Here is a 17,376-nt window from a genome sequence, read left to right on the forward strand (position 1 = left end):
TGTTACCTCTTGATTTTCAATAAGCTTGATTGATAGCTGTAGAATATCCACTAAAAACTGACAAAAGTCAATGTCGGTCAGCAATCGCTATTTTCAGCATTAACCCTTTACTCACTATCAGTGGTCTGCATCAATGCCTTCAGAATGCGCTGTTTATCTTCCTATCCTGACAGCTTTATTCGTATGAGGGAAATATATGTGAACTGACAATGTTTCTGCAAAAATCTGACACAAAATACACTTGTATGAATTATACATGATGAAACGTTCATATCGCCAAATCTGCGGGAACGTGAACTATTTTCTATACCTGTTGGCTGTTTTAAAACCTAAAGAGATGTAAAATGCAAATGCCAGTGGCTCATTCACAAGAGGATCATTAACGGACACTGCAGACTGCATCGACATGAGCCTCAAGGTTCAGTAACATCTGCCGGACACATGTTGACCACTGCCGGGGGGGGGGGGGGGGGGGGGGGGGATGGAATCGCTTGGTAATATAACGGCCAGCTACTGTTTTATCAAAAGCACATTGTTCATCCGGTCCAGCACCAAATACGTGCTCGCCTGTGCATAGAATCGAAAGTATTTATGTCAGATGCAATATCAGAAACATTTAATGAGCTCCCGGACGAATAATAAGTAGCAGCAACTGCTCGTCGTAACCCGAGTCACAACAGTGTTAGTCAATGCTAATATTACAAATATACATTATTTTATATGTTCAAGAGTGCATGTACCCAGACTGAAATGTATACAAATGTTTCCTTCATCCCAGCCACATGGCCGGCTTTGCAGATCTCTGAAGAATTCTTTCTGTCTGTTCTCTGAATGGAGCAGCTGTTGATGGATGAATGATGTAACTCCTGCCAGGAATTACTAGTGCCTTTCGCGTCTCTATGGTTTCAGCCTGGCGGCATTTACTACAAAGTACAGAACAAATGGGGTGGGACAGGATGCTCCGTTTTAGCACAGGCTTCAATGCACAAGAGCCTGTCGCATATTTCGTTCTGCATCTCCAATTTCTTTGTCCAAATCTGGACCAGTTTAGGATATTACACTTATGCTGTGACGAGCTATATGCATGCATGGCAGCTCGCGTCTCCCGAGTGTAAATGTCTTCACTTTCTTCTGCATTCAGTCCAATGCAGTAGAAAAGCTGACCGCAGTATGCCGCCTACAAGTGAGCAGTTAAATAAATGAGCAAATTTAGGGAGAGCACACACACACACACTGCCGGCATTCTGCATTCATGCGGTGGTAGTTCCCACACATTCACAGCTAACAGTCAAGTTCTGCTACATTGCTGCGGCATCGCGTTACATAAACTGCAGAAAGATTCCGTTTTCGCTCCTCCGTCTCTCCGGGGCTGTGGGACGAGTGGATGTGTGTGTGTGCAGCTGGAACCAGCGAGTTTAAACAGTCAAACTGGGGGGGACTGGGAGGATTTATTCTTCTTAAAATAATATGTGTCTGTGAAGGGAGTCGGGGGAGGGAGGGGGGGGGTTGAGCACGGCCCGGAAGAATGCGGGAAGCAAATTCAATCAGTCACCCTCAAGAAGAAAGAGGAGACTTGACAAGGAAAGGGGAGAAATGCGACGCAGGGGGAGTGGGACGGCGAATTGAAGACGAGAGAGCTGCCACGGTGGGCCGAAGGGCCGCCGGTCTGGTTGGATAGTGAAGCTGGGACGGAGCCGCTTTAAGCAGCTTCCCCAGCTCTGAGAGCCGTTCAAACTTCCATCAGGAAGGACAAAAGGGCGATGGGGAGGAAGAGGGGGGATTTCCAGCAGGAACATTCTCTTCCTGCTACAGGAAGCGAGCTGCAACAATACTTCAACATGGGAACACGTGCCCCTGTTGTAAGGTTACAAACGTGTGCGGAAAGTTGAGGGGGGGGATCTCTGAGCTCCCACCCCCCTCCCCCGGGCCCGAGGTCCCAGCCTGGAATCCGCGGAGTCTTGGCCAAGAGCCTCCAATCCCCTGATTTGTCAAACTTGGGCATGGTTTCTGGGCGCCTGATTGGCCCGAGCCAATGACAACACCTGCTTCTTGCCTTCATTCAAGTGACAGAAACGCCAGGGGCTACGGTTCTGGTATATTTAGTCATCCCCCCTCTCTGCATTTCTGTTCAGATACCGTGCGCCACTGGAGCAACTCAAAGCCTGTGCTGCTGCTAAGTGAGAAAGCGCTCCTGCTGCCCCAGCCTCCTTCCCTCCCCCCTCCCCAGACAGCGCAGCTATGGACACAGTCATGTTAGCGAGTCTCCTAAGCAGTCTGCTCATTGTTACACCGCCTCATCTGGCTCTTGGGACGGAGCAGGCTGATTTACCGGAAAGTCACCACGAACGGGACAAACTGGCCAACCAGCAGAAAGCTCGCCTCTCCTTACAGAACACAGGTAAGGTCAGCCGGAGGCAGCAACTCGGCGCTTGGGCAGAGTTCGTGGGCAATTGTGCTTCTGCTCCCGCCTGGGTAGACACGCAGTCATTGGGGAGGAAGATAGGGAGGGGGGGGAGGGGGAGTGGGAGGGGGGGGGGGGGGGAGGAAGATAGGGGGGGGGGGGGGAGGAAGATAGGGGGGGGGGGGGGGGGGAGTAATACCCACATTCAAAAATGAAAGTCAATGGCAAAAGTGTTGAATGTGACACGTTAAATGGTGTGTGCTTAAACCTGGGGCCGCTCTGAAATCTGCATTCACTTCTGTTTGCTGCTCGTACAGTTTGAACTGACTGCAAAGGGGATTGCAATGGACTGTGCAGGCAGCAGGATCAAATGCCAGATGAGAGGTGATTGAGCAAATGTGATGGGGACGCAGGATTTCGGTGGTCGCTTTAACACTGGAAAAGTAGCAGTATAAGTAATCCGGGATCAATTATTTATCTCTCCCATTTCTCACGTGTTAAGATCCGGTTGTGCAGAATAGCGTGATCAATTGCAAGGGATCATTGTCCCATGCTCGGATTGCATTGTAGCACATTGGGAAGACTCCGTGTCGACAGCCACGCACACCTCGTTAGCATATTAACCCCTTGAGAAGCTAGCTGCAGGAGAGAGAGCTGGGTGGTGACTTGCAATGTCTGCATCTGGGGAGGAAGGAAGGGTATTAGCACCGGGCCCCGGAAAGAAAACTGAAAGAGGCAAGCATCCGGCTGAAGCTGGGCGTTTTAGACGATAAAGTGGAACGAAACTTAACCGGGGGAAAGAGTTAGCTGTCCAGGAAGAACAGAGAAGAGGCCGATGTCCATTAACCAGCTAAACAACGGTCTCTCCCAAAGGTGCGGGGGGCGGGGGGCGGGGGGGGGGGGGGGGGGGGGTTCAGCTGAGCTAAATAGCTTGAAGATGTGAACCCAGGCAGGTTTTCACACATGCAACAATATATTTAAAAAAAGGGGGGGGGGGGTAATACTGGGTCAATACGTTTGGATTAACTAGGGCGCTCCCCAAAAACTTTCCATCCCCTGACAAGATGCATATATCCAGATCATAAATTTAAGGTGAATGGTGGAAGATATAGGGGGAATGTCAGAAGTAGGTTTTTCACCCAGAGAGTAGTGGGGACATGGAATGCGCTGCCTGTGGAAGTAGTTGTGTTGGAAACATTAGGGACCTTCAAGCAGCTATTGGATAGGTTCATGGATTACGGTAGAATGATGGGTGTAGATTAATTTGTTCTTAATCTAGGACAAAAGTTCGGCACAAACTCGTGGGCCGAAGGGCCTGTTCTGTGCTGTATTTTTCTATGTTCTATGTATCCACACGGCCCTAAGTGACCCTGTGACACTTGAAACTGAACAGAGAAAATAAATCACTATTATTGGACAGGGACAACTGAAAAGGTTGAAATTGCATTTATGTAGCGCCTTTCCTGAATAGCCACCCTCCCAAAAGTAACTTGGAAGACTAGTTCCAAATGAGCTGCCAGCTTTTTAATTGTTCCCCCCCCCCCCCCCCCCCCCCCCCCCCCTCTTGCATGTGCTTCCAGCTGAAATACAGCACTGCCTGGTCAACACCGGCGACGTTGGATGTGGAGTTTTTGAATGCTTTGAAAATAATTCCTGCGAAATCCGTGGACCACATGACATCTGTCTGGCTTTTCTACACAACGCTGGGAAATTTGATGCCCAGGTAATAAACCAAAGACTCAATAATAAAGGAGTACCAGTAATTCCTCTCCCAGCAAACACATATTTCAGTGTAATATTCCAAGTTATATTTCAGTATAATATTCCAAGTTATGTTCTTACTAACTATCCAAGTTTTTTTAATATATAAAAGTTATGCTGAAGTGTATGATTCACAGCCCTATCTCCTAAATTGATTTTTTGAAAATCAAGGCAACTGCTTTTCGCAACTATATCACTTATGGTTCTTGCAACCTGTCCAGGGCAAATCTTTTATTAAAGATACTCTGAAGTGTATGGCTCATGGATTGAGAATGAAATTCAGCTGCATCAGTCGGAAGTGCTCCACAATCCAGGAGATGGTGTCTCAACTGCAGCAAGAGTGCTACCTCAAACATAACCTCTGTTCCATCGCAAAGGAGAACATTAATGTGGTTGTGGAGATGATTCACATTCGGCATCTGCTTTCAAAAGGGTAAGTAGTAAAGGGGATTGCCTACTATTTGCTTACTCTGCAACACACAACAGAGTTGCATCACGTTGTACAGCCTTGTGTAAATATTTCTGAGCAAAATAGTACTATTCTGTATATTTTGCTCAAGGACCACACAGATAAGACAAACACACAATATTAGTGTGCTTTGAAAGGTCATGAGAAACACGTCCAACTCACAGTCAGTGTATGGTTGTCATTATTAACATTAGTCGTTCACTAATGTAGATTAATTTGTAAACTTACACATCTTAAAATTGGGCCTAATTAAAATGGAAAATTATTTACCTGGTATGCCAGTGGGATAAAATTAGCTAATGCCTGTAGTTAACACAAGGCATTAATAGTGGGGAAGATGGTGGTGTAGTGGTAATATCAGAGGCCCAGGCTCTGGGAACCTTGGGTGCAAATCCCATGGCAACTTCACTAAATAAATTTGCAATATAAACCTAGTCTCAGTAATGATGACCATGAGCCTATCATTGATTGTTGAACTAATGCCCTTTAGGGAAGGAAATCTGCACCCTGACCCCAAGCTGGTCGACATGTGATCCCAGATCCATAGCAATGGTTGAATCTTAGCTGTGCTCTGAAATGGCCTAGCAAGCCACTCGGTTGAAGGGGAATTTGGATGGGCAACAAATGCAGGTCTTGCCAATGGTGCTCATGTGCCATGAAAGAATTTTTTAAAAATAAAAGGATGTTTACATAATCAAAATTATTATTAATACCCAAATAATAACGTTTATTTAAAACTGCCATAAATTGCTGTTAGTGAAAATTGAGTTCTCATTGTTTCCACTGAAGTAAATTAAGAGCTGTAATGAGAAGATACCAAGAGTCACGGAATTAATTTCTCCTTGTTTTTATTTCATGTTTTAAGATCTAGGAAATAAAACTTTATTAACTGAAAATTTTGAGGACATAATCAGGATTTTCCCCAGAATATTTGGAGTTATTCTGATGTCATATCATTTATATTTTAACCAACCATTGCAGATTAAAACGTGTGCAGAATTTAGCTGGCTATTTTATTTAACTTAATCCCCAAGTAAGAACTGCAAACCCTTAGTCTATCTGTCCATAGACAATTGAATAAAAGTAAGTGATTATTTTGCAACTGCCATATGTGAAGTTAGATATGTAGGATCGTGCAGGCAGTCTGTTAAAGTAAAATAATCTCAGAGATGTACTTTATTTGGAAGTAGGTTTGTGAAATTTAGTTAACATTTTCAAAATTGAGTTCTCCATGCTTGTGCATTACTGGAAGAAGCATAACAGAAAATTCTGGGTATGATCCTCACCGAATGTCAAATCACCTAGACCCCATTTTGGATCCAACAATTAGTGCTTTAAGCTCTTGAGGGACATACATCTCTCTCCACTCCAGTGATCTCAAATGGAGTGTGTATGCTTGTATTGGCATGTGTTAAGGATAGAATGGAACTCAGCTATTATTTTTAAATTGAGAAGCCATAGTGAAAAGCCAAGGCTCAAAATACAGGAAATGACCAGTGTTTTTGTCACTTCTTTGGAATGTTACAAAGAGTTTTTTAAAAAAGAGATTAATTAAGCGATAAGTAGAATTTCAGTAATCCCTAGTTCTAGGCTGACTCTCCATCGACTGATGACATACCTGTGGTTGGTATGGTTCCGCACCACACTGGGTGTGTCATCAGATGACATTGTGGAGCTTTCATTTTGAAAATTTGGAAATTAGTTTTAACTTTGGGCAATGGTGTAAAATGGGCAATATCAAATTGGCAGCCCAATTTACAGCCCACAACATTTCCCTTTCACTACCTTCAGTAGAAACCAAAGCAGGATGCACAATGAGCGATAACTTGGTAGCGCCTATTTTACACCACCATCCAAAGTTGAAGATAGAGGTTGAAGAAAAAAACGGATGAGAGAAAAAAGAAGTTTCAAGTTTGGGATTTTGGAAAGAATGAATTGGGTTGATAAACTGCAACAAACCTGGATTTCAAGGAAGAAAGGTGGTGGAGGGGGTGGTCGCAGTTTGGAAGGAGAAAAACTGTACAGGTACAGTGATATCTTCGACTTATAATAATAATAACCTTTTATTGTCACAAGAATGGGGTTACTGTGGAAAGCCCCTAGTCGCCATATTCCAGCGCCTGTTTGGGTAAGCTGGTACAGGTATTGAACCCACACTGCTGGCCTTGTTCTGCATCACAAACCAGCTGTCTAGCCCACTGAGCTAAACCAGCACTAGAGAGAATAGGAAGGATGCTGGCTGAAATAATTTCTCTTTTCTTTAAATTTCATGTTTTAAGAGCTCCTAAGAAATAAAAGAGAGAGAGAAAGAGACAAAAGGTTGAAGGGCGGGTTCCAGGGTCAAAAGTAAGAAAGAGATTACTTACCAAACAAGAAGCTATTTAATGAATCCTGTTCTGTAGTAAGAGAGGTGTTAGGAAATACCCTTGATTTAGCAGCCCTGTATAAGACTTGGACATACATTTAGAGCCCCTGAGTAGAAAAGAAGCACTGAATGTGAAAGAAGTTATCAAGTTTCATTGAGGCTGTGATGATATGATCTGCATACTCGTCTGCCATTGGGCCAGAACGTCGGCTTACCATTGGCCCTGGTCGGTCTTGTGCCTCTCGACCGATTGGCCGAGAGGCTGAGTTAACCACGCCTCTATCAACGAGGTATAAATCTCAGAAGCCTGACGATCGTCCCTTTCCACTGTAGACGATCGCCAGGCTGTGTTCTAGTTAATTAAAGCCTGACATTGGTAAATCACTCGCCTCGCGTGCAATCGATGGTGCATCAGAGGCAACTGAAGGAAACGTGTGATTTTTAAATTGAGGTTAGAAGAGATAGAGACAAAAGATGTTGACATGAAGAAGAAATAAGGATAGAATCATCAATGGAAAGGATAATAATTGCTGCAAAAGCAAAATACTGCAGAAGGTGAAAATCTGAATTAAGAACAGAAAATGTTAGAAATATTCAGCAGGTCTGACAGCATCTGTGGAGAGAGAATCCATTTTTCTTCTCTCCACAGATGTGATCTACTGAGTATTTTCACCATTTTGTTTTTATTGCTAATAATTGTTGATTATATTTTATTTTTAGAGAAATATTTAATGGATATTAAATTGACTGAGTGGGTCGAAAATTCTATCTTTAAAGAATTATTTAAAAGTATGATTTAGATTGCTTCACATAAGGGCATGAATAGGAGATGAAAATATCGTTATTTAATCATTAAACTACCAGAGAACGAGAGTTTGTATACACTGGAGACGTGATCTGGAAGCACTGAGGTAGAGTGGAATCATTAACATAAGAATGGGTAGGGTTGGATTATTGGAGGAGTGATTCAGCCATTGAATTAAGGAAGGATTATTATGATATCCTCTGCATGCAAATATCCACCAATGTTACGCAAATGTGCACTGATTCCACCTATCTTGAGTAAGTTACCTAAGCTGGATCCCTATAGGATAAAACTTAGTCTGGTGATATTACTAGGCAAATGCCTTTGTAAAAAAAATCATTTCAACAGAGATGTTAACCCTATTATTTATCTATTTCTTTTATTCATTCGTGGCAAGTGGATTTTACTGGCAATGCCAACATTTATTTACCATCCCTAATTGCCTTTGAGAATGGGGTGCTGAGCCACCTTCTTTTATACAGCTGATGGTTTGTAAGGTCATTTCAGATGGAAAATAAGAACCAGCAATTTGCTGGGGGCTTGAGCCACATGTAGGCCAGACCAGTTCAGAACATTCCTTCAAGAACATTAGTGAATGAGGTGCATTTTTCCAAATAGTTTCATGCTGGTTTATTTGAAATTCCAGCTCTTATTTAATTTAATTTAACACCGCCAGCTGCTGACTTCAGATCATTCGCCCAGATTTCTAGATTAATTGTCCAGTAACAGAGTCACTATGCTACTGTATGTATCCCCTCAAATATTGTTTGCAAATTCTACCTAAATACCACATTATACTGAAATGCAATTATGCTATTTTCAAAATTTAAGAGAAACATGTTTCCCAATCTAGATTAGATGCATATGCTTATAACTGTAGAAATATACAGTGAATGGATGGAAATTGGTAGATTTGTCAACTCAAACATAAGTTAAAGATCATAGCGCAGCATGGTGGCACAGTGATTAGCACTGCTGCCTCACAGCACTATGGTCCCAGGTTCGATCCCGGCTCTGGGTCACTGTCCGTGTGGAATTTGCACATTCTCCCCATGTTTGTGTGGGTTTCGCCCACCCCAACCCAAAAAATGCAGGGCAAGTGGATTGGCCATGCTAAATTGCCCCTTAATTGGAAAAAATGAATTGGGCACTCTAAATTTATATTAAAAAAAGATGTTCAAGTTGAATTTTCTTCAACATGCTATTTTAACCTCTACAGTTAAATTAAACTCAACGTTCTAACATTCTCCATTTCCTATGATGGATAAAGTCTGTATTTGAATATTGAATGTATACTCATGTATCATTATATTTATTTTTCAAAAAAGGTCATACTTGGAGTTTATAAAGGCTCTGTTCCATTGTCATGAAGATGTTATGGAAGCTGTAAAGAAAAGTGTGCGATCCCGATTTGGACAGAACCTTGCATTTTTAAGACAGCTCTTGCAAGAGGATTCCTGCTCTTCTCGCAAGCAGGTTGATCAAGTCACCCCAACAACTGCAGCTCCTGACAAAAAGCAAGGGGACAACCGTAAGGGCCACAAGGGTAGCACAGATATAAATTATGTTGAAATTGACAGAGAGAATGCTAGGAACCCTAAAGGAGAAAAGGAGAAAAGTGGTAAAGTCCACCCGAATGCACGTGCCCGTGGTACTGGTCAGGCCTCACGGCGAATAACCGAGGAACGTACTCATATTGGTGATGCCATTGAGTTATCTGATATCAGAAGGTGAAAGGTCATTAGTCTTAAGGGCTTTCCATGCACCCATTTCCTTATTATGGACATTCCAACACACATACCCTAAAATGGGATTTGTGTTACATGCAAAATATTCTGGGAATTGTAGTTCACCTCAGCAGTCAGCTTTCATAATTTCACTTAAACTCAAAAAACCTACAATTCCTAGAATGCAGTCCCATAATCACTGTACTTGAAATTTAGCATCAATTATCTCACCCAACGAGCCACCTCAGCATGCATGAAAGTTTCCCTTTTAATTTAAAAACAAAATCAGAACATCTTTATTTCAGGACAAAATCTTTATTATTAGATATATCTTGGGTAATTTTGTACAGGGCAAAGCTTTTGTGAAGGTCTACATGTTCATCTACTGATTACATTTATTCTATATTGTAAATATTTAACATTACTATTTATTGTAGTTTCTGTATCAACAATATACCTGTTGGATAAGGTAAATTAAACTATTTCATTTTCTGTGTTGTACATATTCATATCACTAGTGAGTTTTCTTATGCAACATACTGTAATTTTATATCATTCTATAATTTTATTGGTAGTTGTTAATTATTTATTAAACACCTTATTCAAGTCTAACAAATTGCATTTTTATTGATAGTTTTAAATAGATTATCATTAAATCATGTTGTTATCTAACATATTGTTTTCTGCTAATTATTTAGTGAAGTTATCCTTTCTGCCTTAGGCACATGATCTTGGCAAAATCAAACTAATGAACAGTAAATTAGAAAAAAATAATAAAATATATATTGTGTAGCATTCAATGAATTCTTTTTTATTACCACCAAACATTCATTATATGTATAAATGCACACATTGATTTTACCTGATATACATTGCAAAATCATCTGATTAAAATATTCCCTTTGATCACAATTTGTTTTTTTAGAGATCGTTCCCGCTAGCAGCGGGATTCTCCATCCCTGCAGCCAGCCAATGGGATTTCCCATTGTGGGCACCCCACGCCGTCGAGAAATCCGCGGGCATGAGTGCGCTGCCAGCTTGGCAGTGGAATCCAGTCCTTTGTTTTTCTCTTTTGTGTAGTTGACATGGCCGATTTAAGACACTTTTTTAATTTTCTACATTCTACGTTCTGTCATTTAATGCCAGACTCTTTCCTTCTGTCTGACCATAAATGACTGAAGATGACCACATTTCAGTGAGATCAAGTGGTTGATTTACAACAGCTGGCCCACAATGTATGCATGCCTATCAACATCAAAAGTATATGAACAATCCAATATGACCACGTTAGGACAATCTTAAAAAGATGTGTCTTTACTTTCAATAATGGTGCCCATTCTACAAACCTGGTAACAGCTGGACGTAACAGTAAAAAAAATTATTTTACATTCAAATGAGCAAGACAATAGGCTTTAATGATCTGATCAGATATGCAGAACTGTACTATTCAATACAATGTTCAGTTATGAAACTCCTGTAAGTTTAACTTGCTACACAGTGTAGCTTAATCACAAAAATTAAATCCATATTATCAGTTGCTAATAATTGATACAATCAAGTCTGCAGGAAATAACTTAAGCCTGTTTCTCCCCTCGTGCAGGATTGAGCACACCTTTCCAGAAAATTCCACAAGATAATTCAGTTTACAAGTTGCCCTAAAAGCTTTCTTTTGTGTTTCATTTTCTGAAGGTGCCTATTTGACACATCATTCAAAATGTAGATCAACCTCGAATGTTCATTAAAAAACCTGCTGTATAAAAATAAGTTAGGAGCTAATAGTCCATTAGCAGTGGTTAATTATCCTTATAAAATTGTTAGAAATGCCTATGCTCTAAACAAATAAAATATAAAACCCAAAGTCCTTCAAACAGGAACAACTTGATCCCCTCTCAGTTGAATAGCGTGCAGTCTGCTACCTCACCATTCTGTTTTACTACCTTTAAGACACACCTGATGATAAGGCGTACAATATAATCCTTATTGTAAACACTCTAACCACTGTCTCCCTCACTGTATTAGCTCCATCTTTTGATGGTGTGAGGACTACTTTATTGTATCTTGTTCTCAGGCTATAGTGTAAGGCCATGTTTTGTTTCATTTGGAATATTTTCTGCATGCTTCTTTGTATTCTTCCTGTTAAGGTTACTGCTGTTGTAGTGCAAAGTGTATAGTCATTCTGTCTTTGTGAACAATATATTGTAGAGAGAAAACAATAAATACAAAATTGCAGTTAAACGTATCTCTGCATTTCAACTAGACTGTACTTAAAAATGTGACAATACTATCCTATTCTGGTAATTATATAATTTACAGCATTCCATCAAACCCAGTGCTGCACCACCAGACTTAAATGAAATATTCCAAAAACTTGATACTTCTAGTGTTCCTCAATTGTCTGAGATTCCAAAAAGGAGCTTGCACTTGCATACATTTCTTTTAACAAAAAACATAATTATCTTTATTTAAAAGGTAATTAGGATGATCGGTATACTTTTGTAAAATTGATTATCCAAAGGAGTTAACTTTTAACCTTGGAGCCACTAACAGGTACAAGGAAATGTCGTCATTTCAAAACCCTTAATGCTGAAAAATGCTGATCTCACAATAATACCAACAATCAGATATCAGAAGTAAATTTAAAACTACATGAAACTAATGAAGAAAGACAAACGACTATATAATGAAATTATGACTTTGAAATACTTTTACTATTTACCTTATCCTTTCTGTTAATTTGATTTTCCCTATTTTGTCAAACAATAAATAACTTTAAAAATACAAAAAGGATATTAAAGTAACTGATGAGTTTTTGCAACTAACACAGGTTATTTTGCACCAAGACTCGCTTTTCAATCTTCTGTCCCAACCAAGTGTAAAATGAACAACCTTCACTGAAAATTAGGAGAGAGCAGGGAGTTCTCCTGGTGTCTTGGCCAACATTTATCGCTCAATCAACATGACTAAAGTTGTGTCTACCCATTGAGTTCACTGTTCCTTGAAGAGCCTCCCTGTGTGTTAAGTGTCTGGTCTGCTTCCCTACTTTACAACAGTTGATATATTTCAAAATTATTTCACTGCCTCTGAAAACAGGATACGCAAGGGTTAATCGAAAACAGCAATTTTAAAGAAAGAACCTGCAGTGACATATACGGAAAAGTATTCTTTTGAGGATAATAGATTGCCTTTTGTATCAAAACGTGATTTCCTGCGCGAGGGCAATGAGCTTTCATTTGGGAATTTGTTTTGCTAAATGTCAATGATTCAATTTGCTCGACTCAGCTTGCTTATTTTAACGGTTAAAAGTTAGTTTTGATGAAAAAAAAATGTTACATCTTGGAAAAGTAGCACGGTATGAAGTTTTTTGTTGTTGTCCTTTTGCCATTATTTGATCTGGGCCATAATCAGTGCAGTTCATTCCATTATTTTTATAACTACAAAGAAGAGTTGCAGAAAACAAACTCATGTTTGGTAAAGACAAACAAAATGGATCCAACCTCTGAAAGTAACGGTCAATCCATTCAAAGTATTTAAATCCAGTTAATGTCAAACCGCGACAAGGTCACTAAGACTCAGAAAGGACCGGGAAAGCTTTTAAGCTATCTAATAATAATAATCGCTTATTGTCACAATTAGGCTTCAATGAAGTTACTGTGAAAAGCCCCTAGTCGCCACATTCCAGTGCCTGTTCGGGGAGGCTGGTACAGGAATTGAACCAACGCTGCTGGCATTGTTGTGCATTACAAGCCAGCTGTTTAGCCCACTGTGCTGAACCAGCCCCTCTCATGTAGTTACAGGCCCATAGTATCCAGTGGAATTGCATCAAATTTATACACCCATGAATTTGTAATTTCCAGCATTGTTATAAAAAGAGATACCACTCATATAACTACAATACACGATTAAACTGTTATCAGCTTTAAAATATGCTTTAATGCCTCCCTCAGTACTTGGAATCCTTCATTTGTTTACAGTTTCTCCTTTGCTCAAACAAAGCCATGTATAAACAGTAAAAAATAAACAATGCTTCCTTTTCAGAATTCACTTAATCATGGTGAAGTGTAAATGCCTGGGGTTCAGTTTTACTTGAACATTGAATTGTAGGGTAAGAGGCATTTTATTTTGCGTTCGACCATCAACCTTTGCTCAATGACAGCGCTCTCACCTTTGAGGCACAAAGTTGTGGGTTAAAGCCTCAATTCAGGACTTGAGCACAAATAGTGAGCAGGTGCTGCACTGTTAAATCTAACAAAATTAAGGGCGTGATCTACCCAAATGGCCGTAGCATACGTGATTAGCAGAGTATTTCCCAGCGCTTGGAGTGCCGAGAAACATCCCTCTATAGAACAGCCATTCATGTAGATTGAGAGCCTCAGCAGGGAACGCATGGCCCAGGCCACAGTCAGCCCCGTTTCCAGCACTGAGGAGCTCCACTCACCGGACCTCCTCAGTGCAGAATGAGGTTGTGACACCATTTTTATATTGACCCCCGAAACCTCCCCCAGCCCCAACTCACTGGTAATCGGTCCTCAGGCCACCTACACCTGCGCAGGGCACCCCCGGGCCCAATCCACAGTGCTGGAAAAATGCCAGCCTGGCAACTTGGCAGTGCCAGGCAGGTGGCACTGCCAGCATGCCAAGCTGGCACTGCCAAGGTGTCAGGGTACCACCCTGCCCAGAGGGCAAGTGCATTGGGGCCTCCAATGCCCTGGGAGACCCCCAAGAATGCCGTTCTGTCTGGTCCCCGTTTGTGGAAAGCAGCACTGAATGCCGCTTGCTCAAGTTCTCCATGGTGAGAGAGTTAGATCCCACACCTTGGTTAGTTCATGGGAGCTGTCTCCCATGTCGCAGATATGCAAAAAAGTGATTCGCGAACGGGGATCAACGCCCAAGTCTTTGCCTCCCTGACCGTCCGCTGGGGAATCCTGCTTAGCTGGCGATTGGCAGCACCAACTGCAGACTGGCTGTGCAATCTGGCGGAATTTCTCAAATTGGAGAAAATATAATTTGCCATCCGAGAATCAGAAGGGGGCTTCCACAGGACATGGAAGCTGATCACCAACTTGTTCCAGGATCTGTACGCAGCCAGCAACCAGTAGAGTAAGAGGTGTGGGGGGGGGGGGGGGGGGAGACACAAGTGAGTCACAGGATATAGATGGAAAAGGGAGAGGGAAGTAGGAGGGTGGAAGGGAATGACACAGAAGGAAATCAAGATGGGCAAGGGACTAAAACTGGAGATTGACATCTGTAACTTTGTGCCCGGGCCAAGCTGGGAAAGGCAACAAAGCTACGCCGGTTGAAGAGGGGACACAGTCACAGCAGGAAGGAAAGCAATTGTATCTAAATATCTGTACTGACATCTGCCTCCTTTTAACCTCCTTTTATTTCTTGCTCATTATTTTGTAATGTTGCTTTGTATGTTTTTTTCTCTGGTCGGCAGGGTTATACAAAGTGGAACATATGGGGCTGGATTCTCCAATTGTGAGACTATGCCCCCTCACGCCGGCACGGTGGCGATTTATGTCTGAAAATTCAGTGCAAAATGACCACCAATCCTCCATTTGGCTGAGGGCTAGCATGCCGGCAACGTAGAGCACTGAGCTCTAGCTGCCGATACGATTGTAGAATTGGCGGGTCCCTGACCGTGCATGGCGGCAGCCTGCAGCGGCCGCGCCGTGCAACATGGCGCCGCCCGCATGTGGATCCAGCCTGCTAAATAGTGCCCCCCCTTTTGCCGGCTCGCGAGCACCGGAGCACCCCCGAACAGTGCCCCCAGCCCCCTGCCCACAGATCGGCCCTCCCCCAACTGTGGCGATGCTGGACTGAGTCCGCAGCCGCCACGCCGGGTTCCCGACAGGTGGAACCATGAGAGGCCTACGGGGTTGGGAACTCGGCCGGTTAGGGGCGGAGCACATGGGGTGCCTGAGGCTGTCAATGCGGCACGCTGCGCGTATGCCACTTTGGAGGGGGTGGAGCATCGCGAAAGCGGCGCCGCTCCCGATTTGGTCGGAATAGGGTATTCCCCGGCCGATCGCCGAACGCGATTTCGGCATCGGCGACTGGAGAATCCCACCCAAGAGTTGTGAAATACAAAATATGCAAACCCAATAAAAACACTTTTAAAGAAAAGTGATCCCACCCACAATGAACGGGATTCACATTGCAACGTCTCACAAGATCACATTAGATCCCGCGGGACATGGTGAGCCAGGGGATCCCGGAAGAGGTCGCTAGCTCTCACCCTAAATTTTGGATGAGACACTTGACCAAGGTCCTCGCTGGCCTCTCAGAAGGACATAATAGGGCCCATAGCTCTATTTTAAAAAGAGCAGGGGAGTTAACTCAATGACCTGGTCAATATTTATCTCTTGAGTGTGTACAGTTAATTCTGCACACTGAGAAGTAATTTGTTCTTGGCTGTATAAACTTCACAGGGCTATTGAATTAAATTAAACTCAACATAGGACATTGCATCATGTGTATAAATAATTGCCAAAGCAGAAAATTCCCCATTATAATAATGAACAAAAGAACTGCCTATAAGATAATGGATATTCAGGAGTACATTACAGGTCTGTAACCTGTCGTTGTAATGTGGCTGCCAAACAAAATAATGGTGCAAGAATTGTTTCAGTAGGTGATGCGACAAATCTGTGCTTTACATGCTTTTCCTTTAACTTGTGGGGAAAATTTCCAAGCTATTTACAAATCCTTTTGAACATTTTGAAGTTTTACAAATTAAAGAAAACTTGCATTTATATAGTACGTTTCGTGACTTCAGGATGTCTCAAATCGTTTTACTGTCAATCAAGCACTTTTGAAATGTAGGATGGGATTTTCCACTCCAATCAGCAATGGGAATTGGGGGGTTGGCGGGGACACTTGATTTGGTGGGAGGTAAAAAAATCTGTTTCTCAACAGTGGGATAAACTGTTGGAATTTTGTTCCTCCGACTTTTAACACAAGTTAAAGATAGGTCAAGTTTCCTGAAGAACAATGTTGGGAACCCCATTTGCATGCATTGCATCTCATGTCTGCCATTTAAAAGGCCACCTCATTGGAGTTTAAGTGATATGCGGTAGGGTGGCAGGTCCAGGGTGAAAGTCTGGTCGGTGAAGGTCTCACCCAGGGGATCACAGAGGGGGACAAGACAGTTGGCTCGCGTAATGGGACGGGGCAGGGTCAGGGTGGACAGGGAGATGGTAATGGTTGTCAGCTCTGAGGGGAGGAAAGGCATATGGAGGTGAATCATGAGGGGCCCAGGGTAATTAGGGCAGGTTCAAAGGTGACAGGGAGAGGAATGGTAATATTGGGTGGGTCTATGGTGATGGTGGGGAGGGGGAGTCAGTGGGTGACAGGGAACATGTAGAAGGTGGCGGAGTTTGTTTGAATGGGGACATGCACCATTTTTCCAAATGGACCTTGACCATGCAGTTAGTCAATCAGTGAGATTCCGTGAGGTGGGAGGAGGGTCTTTTCAGGTGGGTGGAGTTCAAGGTCACCACAGCAGCAAAATAAAGGGACACCCAAATAATTATGAGGCAATTGCATGTCAAAGGTGCTCAGTTGTGCTCTCCTCTCTGTGGTAAAGCCCACACAGGAGCAGGTTTGTTCCCAACTGATGGGTCTATTAACATAGAGATCCCAGCAAGGTGTGGAACTGCCATATATTCTGCACCATTTGCTATTGGCTACAGTCAGAGGCAGGGAGGGAAGTGGAATGCTGCCAAGGAGCACAGCTGTTGGAGGGCAGCCTATTCACGACTCTAAACCCCCATCCTGTCAGGCGAAGGGTTTAACACTTCCCTGCTGGCTTTGAGATGGCAAGAAACCTGTAACAGACATGCTCAC

At 42.6% G+C, this 17,376-nt stretch overlaps 1 protein-coding gene across 1 annotated transcript; it reads left to right on the top strand.

The window, feature by feature from the left end:
• The first annotated feature begins 1,556 nt into the window (after positions 1 to 1,556).
• Positions 1,557 to 11,767, top strand: stc2a (stanniocalcin 2a). Its single transcript, XM_038795474.1, has 4 exons — positions 1,557 to 2,398; positions 3,982 to 4,124; positions 4,384 to 4,595; positions 9,130 to 11,767. The coding sequence occupies exons 1-4, from the start codon at positions 2,239 to 2,241 to the stop codon at positions 9,533 to 9,535; spliced, it is 921 nt and encodes a 306-aa protein (XP_038651402.1). The 5' UTR covers positions 1,557 to 2,238; the 3' UTR covers positions 9,536 to 11,767.
• The last annotated feature ends 5,609 nt before the right edge of the window (positions 11,768 to 17,376 follow it).

This window comes from Scyliorhinus canicula, chromosome 4 (genome assembly GCF_902713615.1).
Source record: "Scyliorhinus canicula chromosome 4, sScyCan1.1, whole genome shotgun sequence".
Taxonomy (NCBI): domain Eukaryota; kingdom Metazoa; phylum Chordata; class Chondrichthyes; order Carcharhiniformes; family Scyliorhinidae; genus Scyliorhinus; species Scyliorhinus canicula.

Coding starts and splice junctions, on each gene's coding strand:
- stc2a (XM_038795474.1), top strand. CDS start 2,239: ATGGACACAGTCATGTTAGCGAGTCTCCTAAGCAGTCTGCTCATTGTT. Junction 4,125..4,383: donor CTGGGAAATTTGATGCCCAG/GTAATAAACCAA, acceptor CAACCTGTCCAG/GGCAAATCTTTTATTAAAGA. Junction 4,596..9,129: donor CGGCATCTGCTTTCAAAAGG/GTAAGTAGTAAA, acceptor TTTTCAAAAAAG/GTCATACTTGGAGTTTATAA.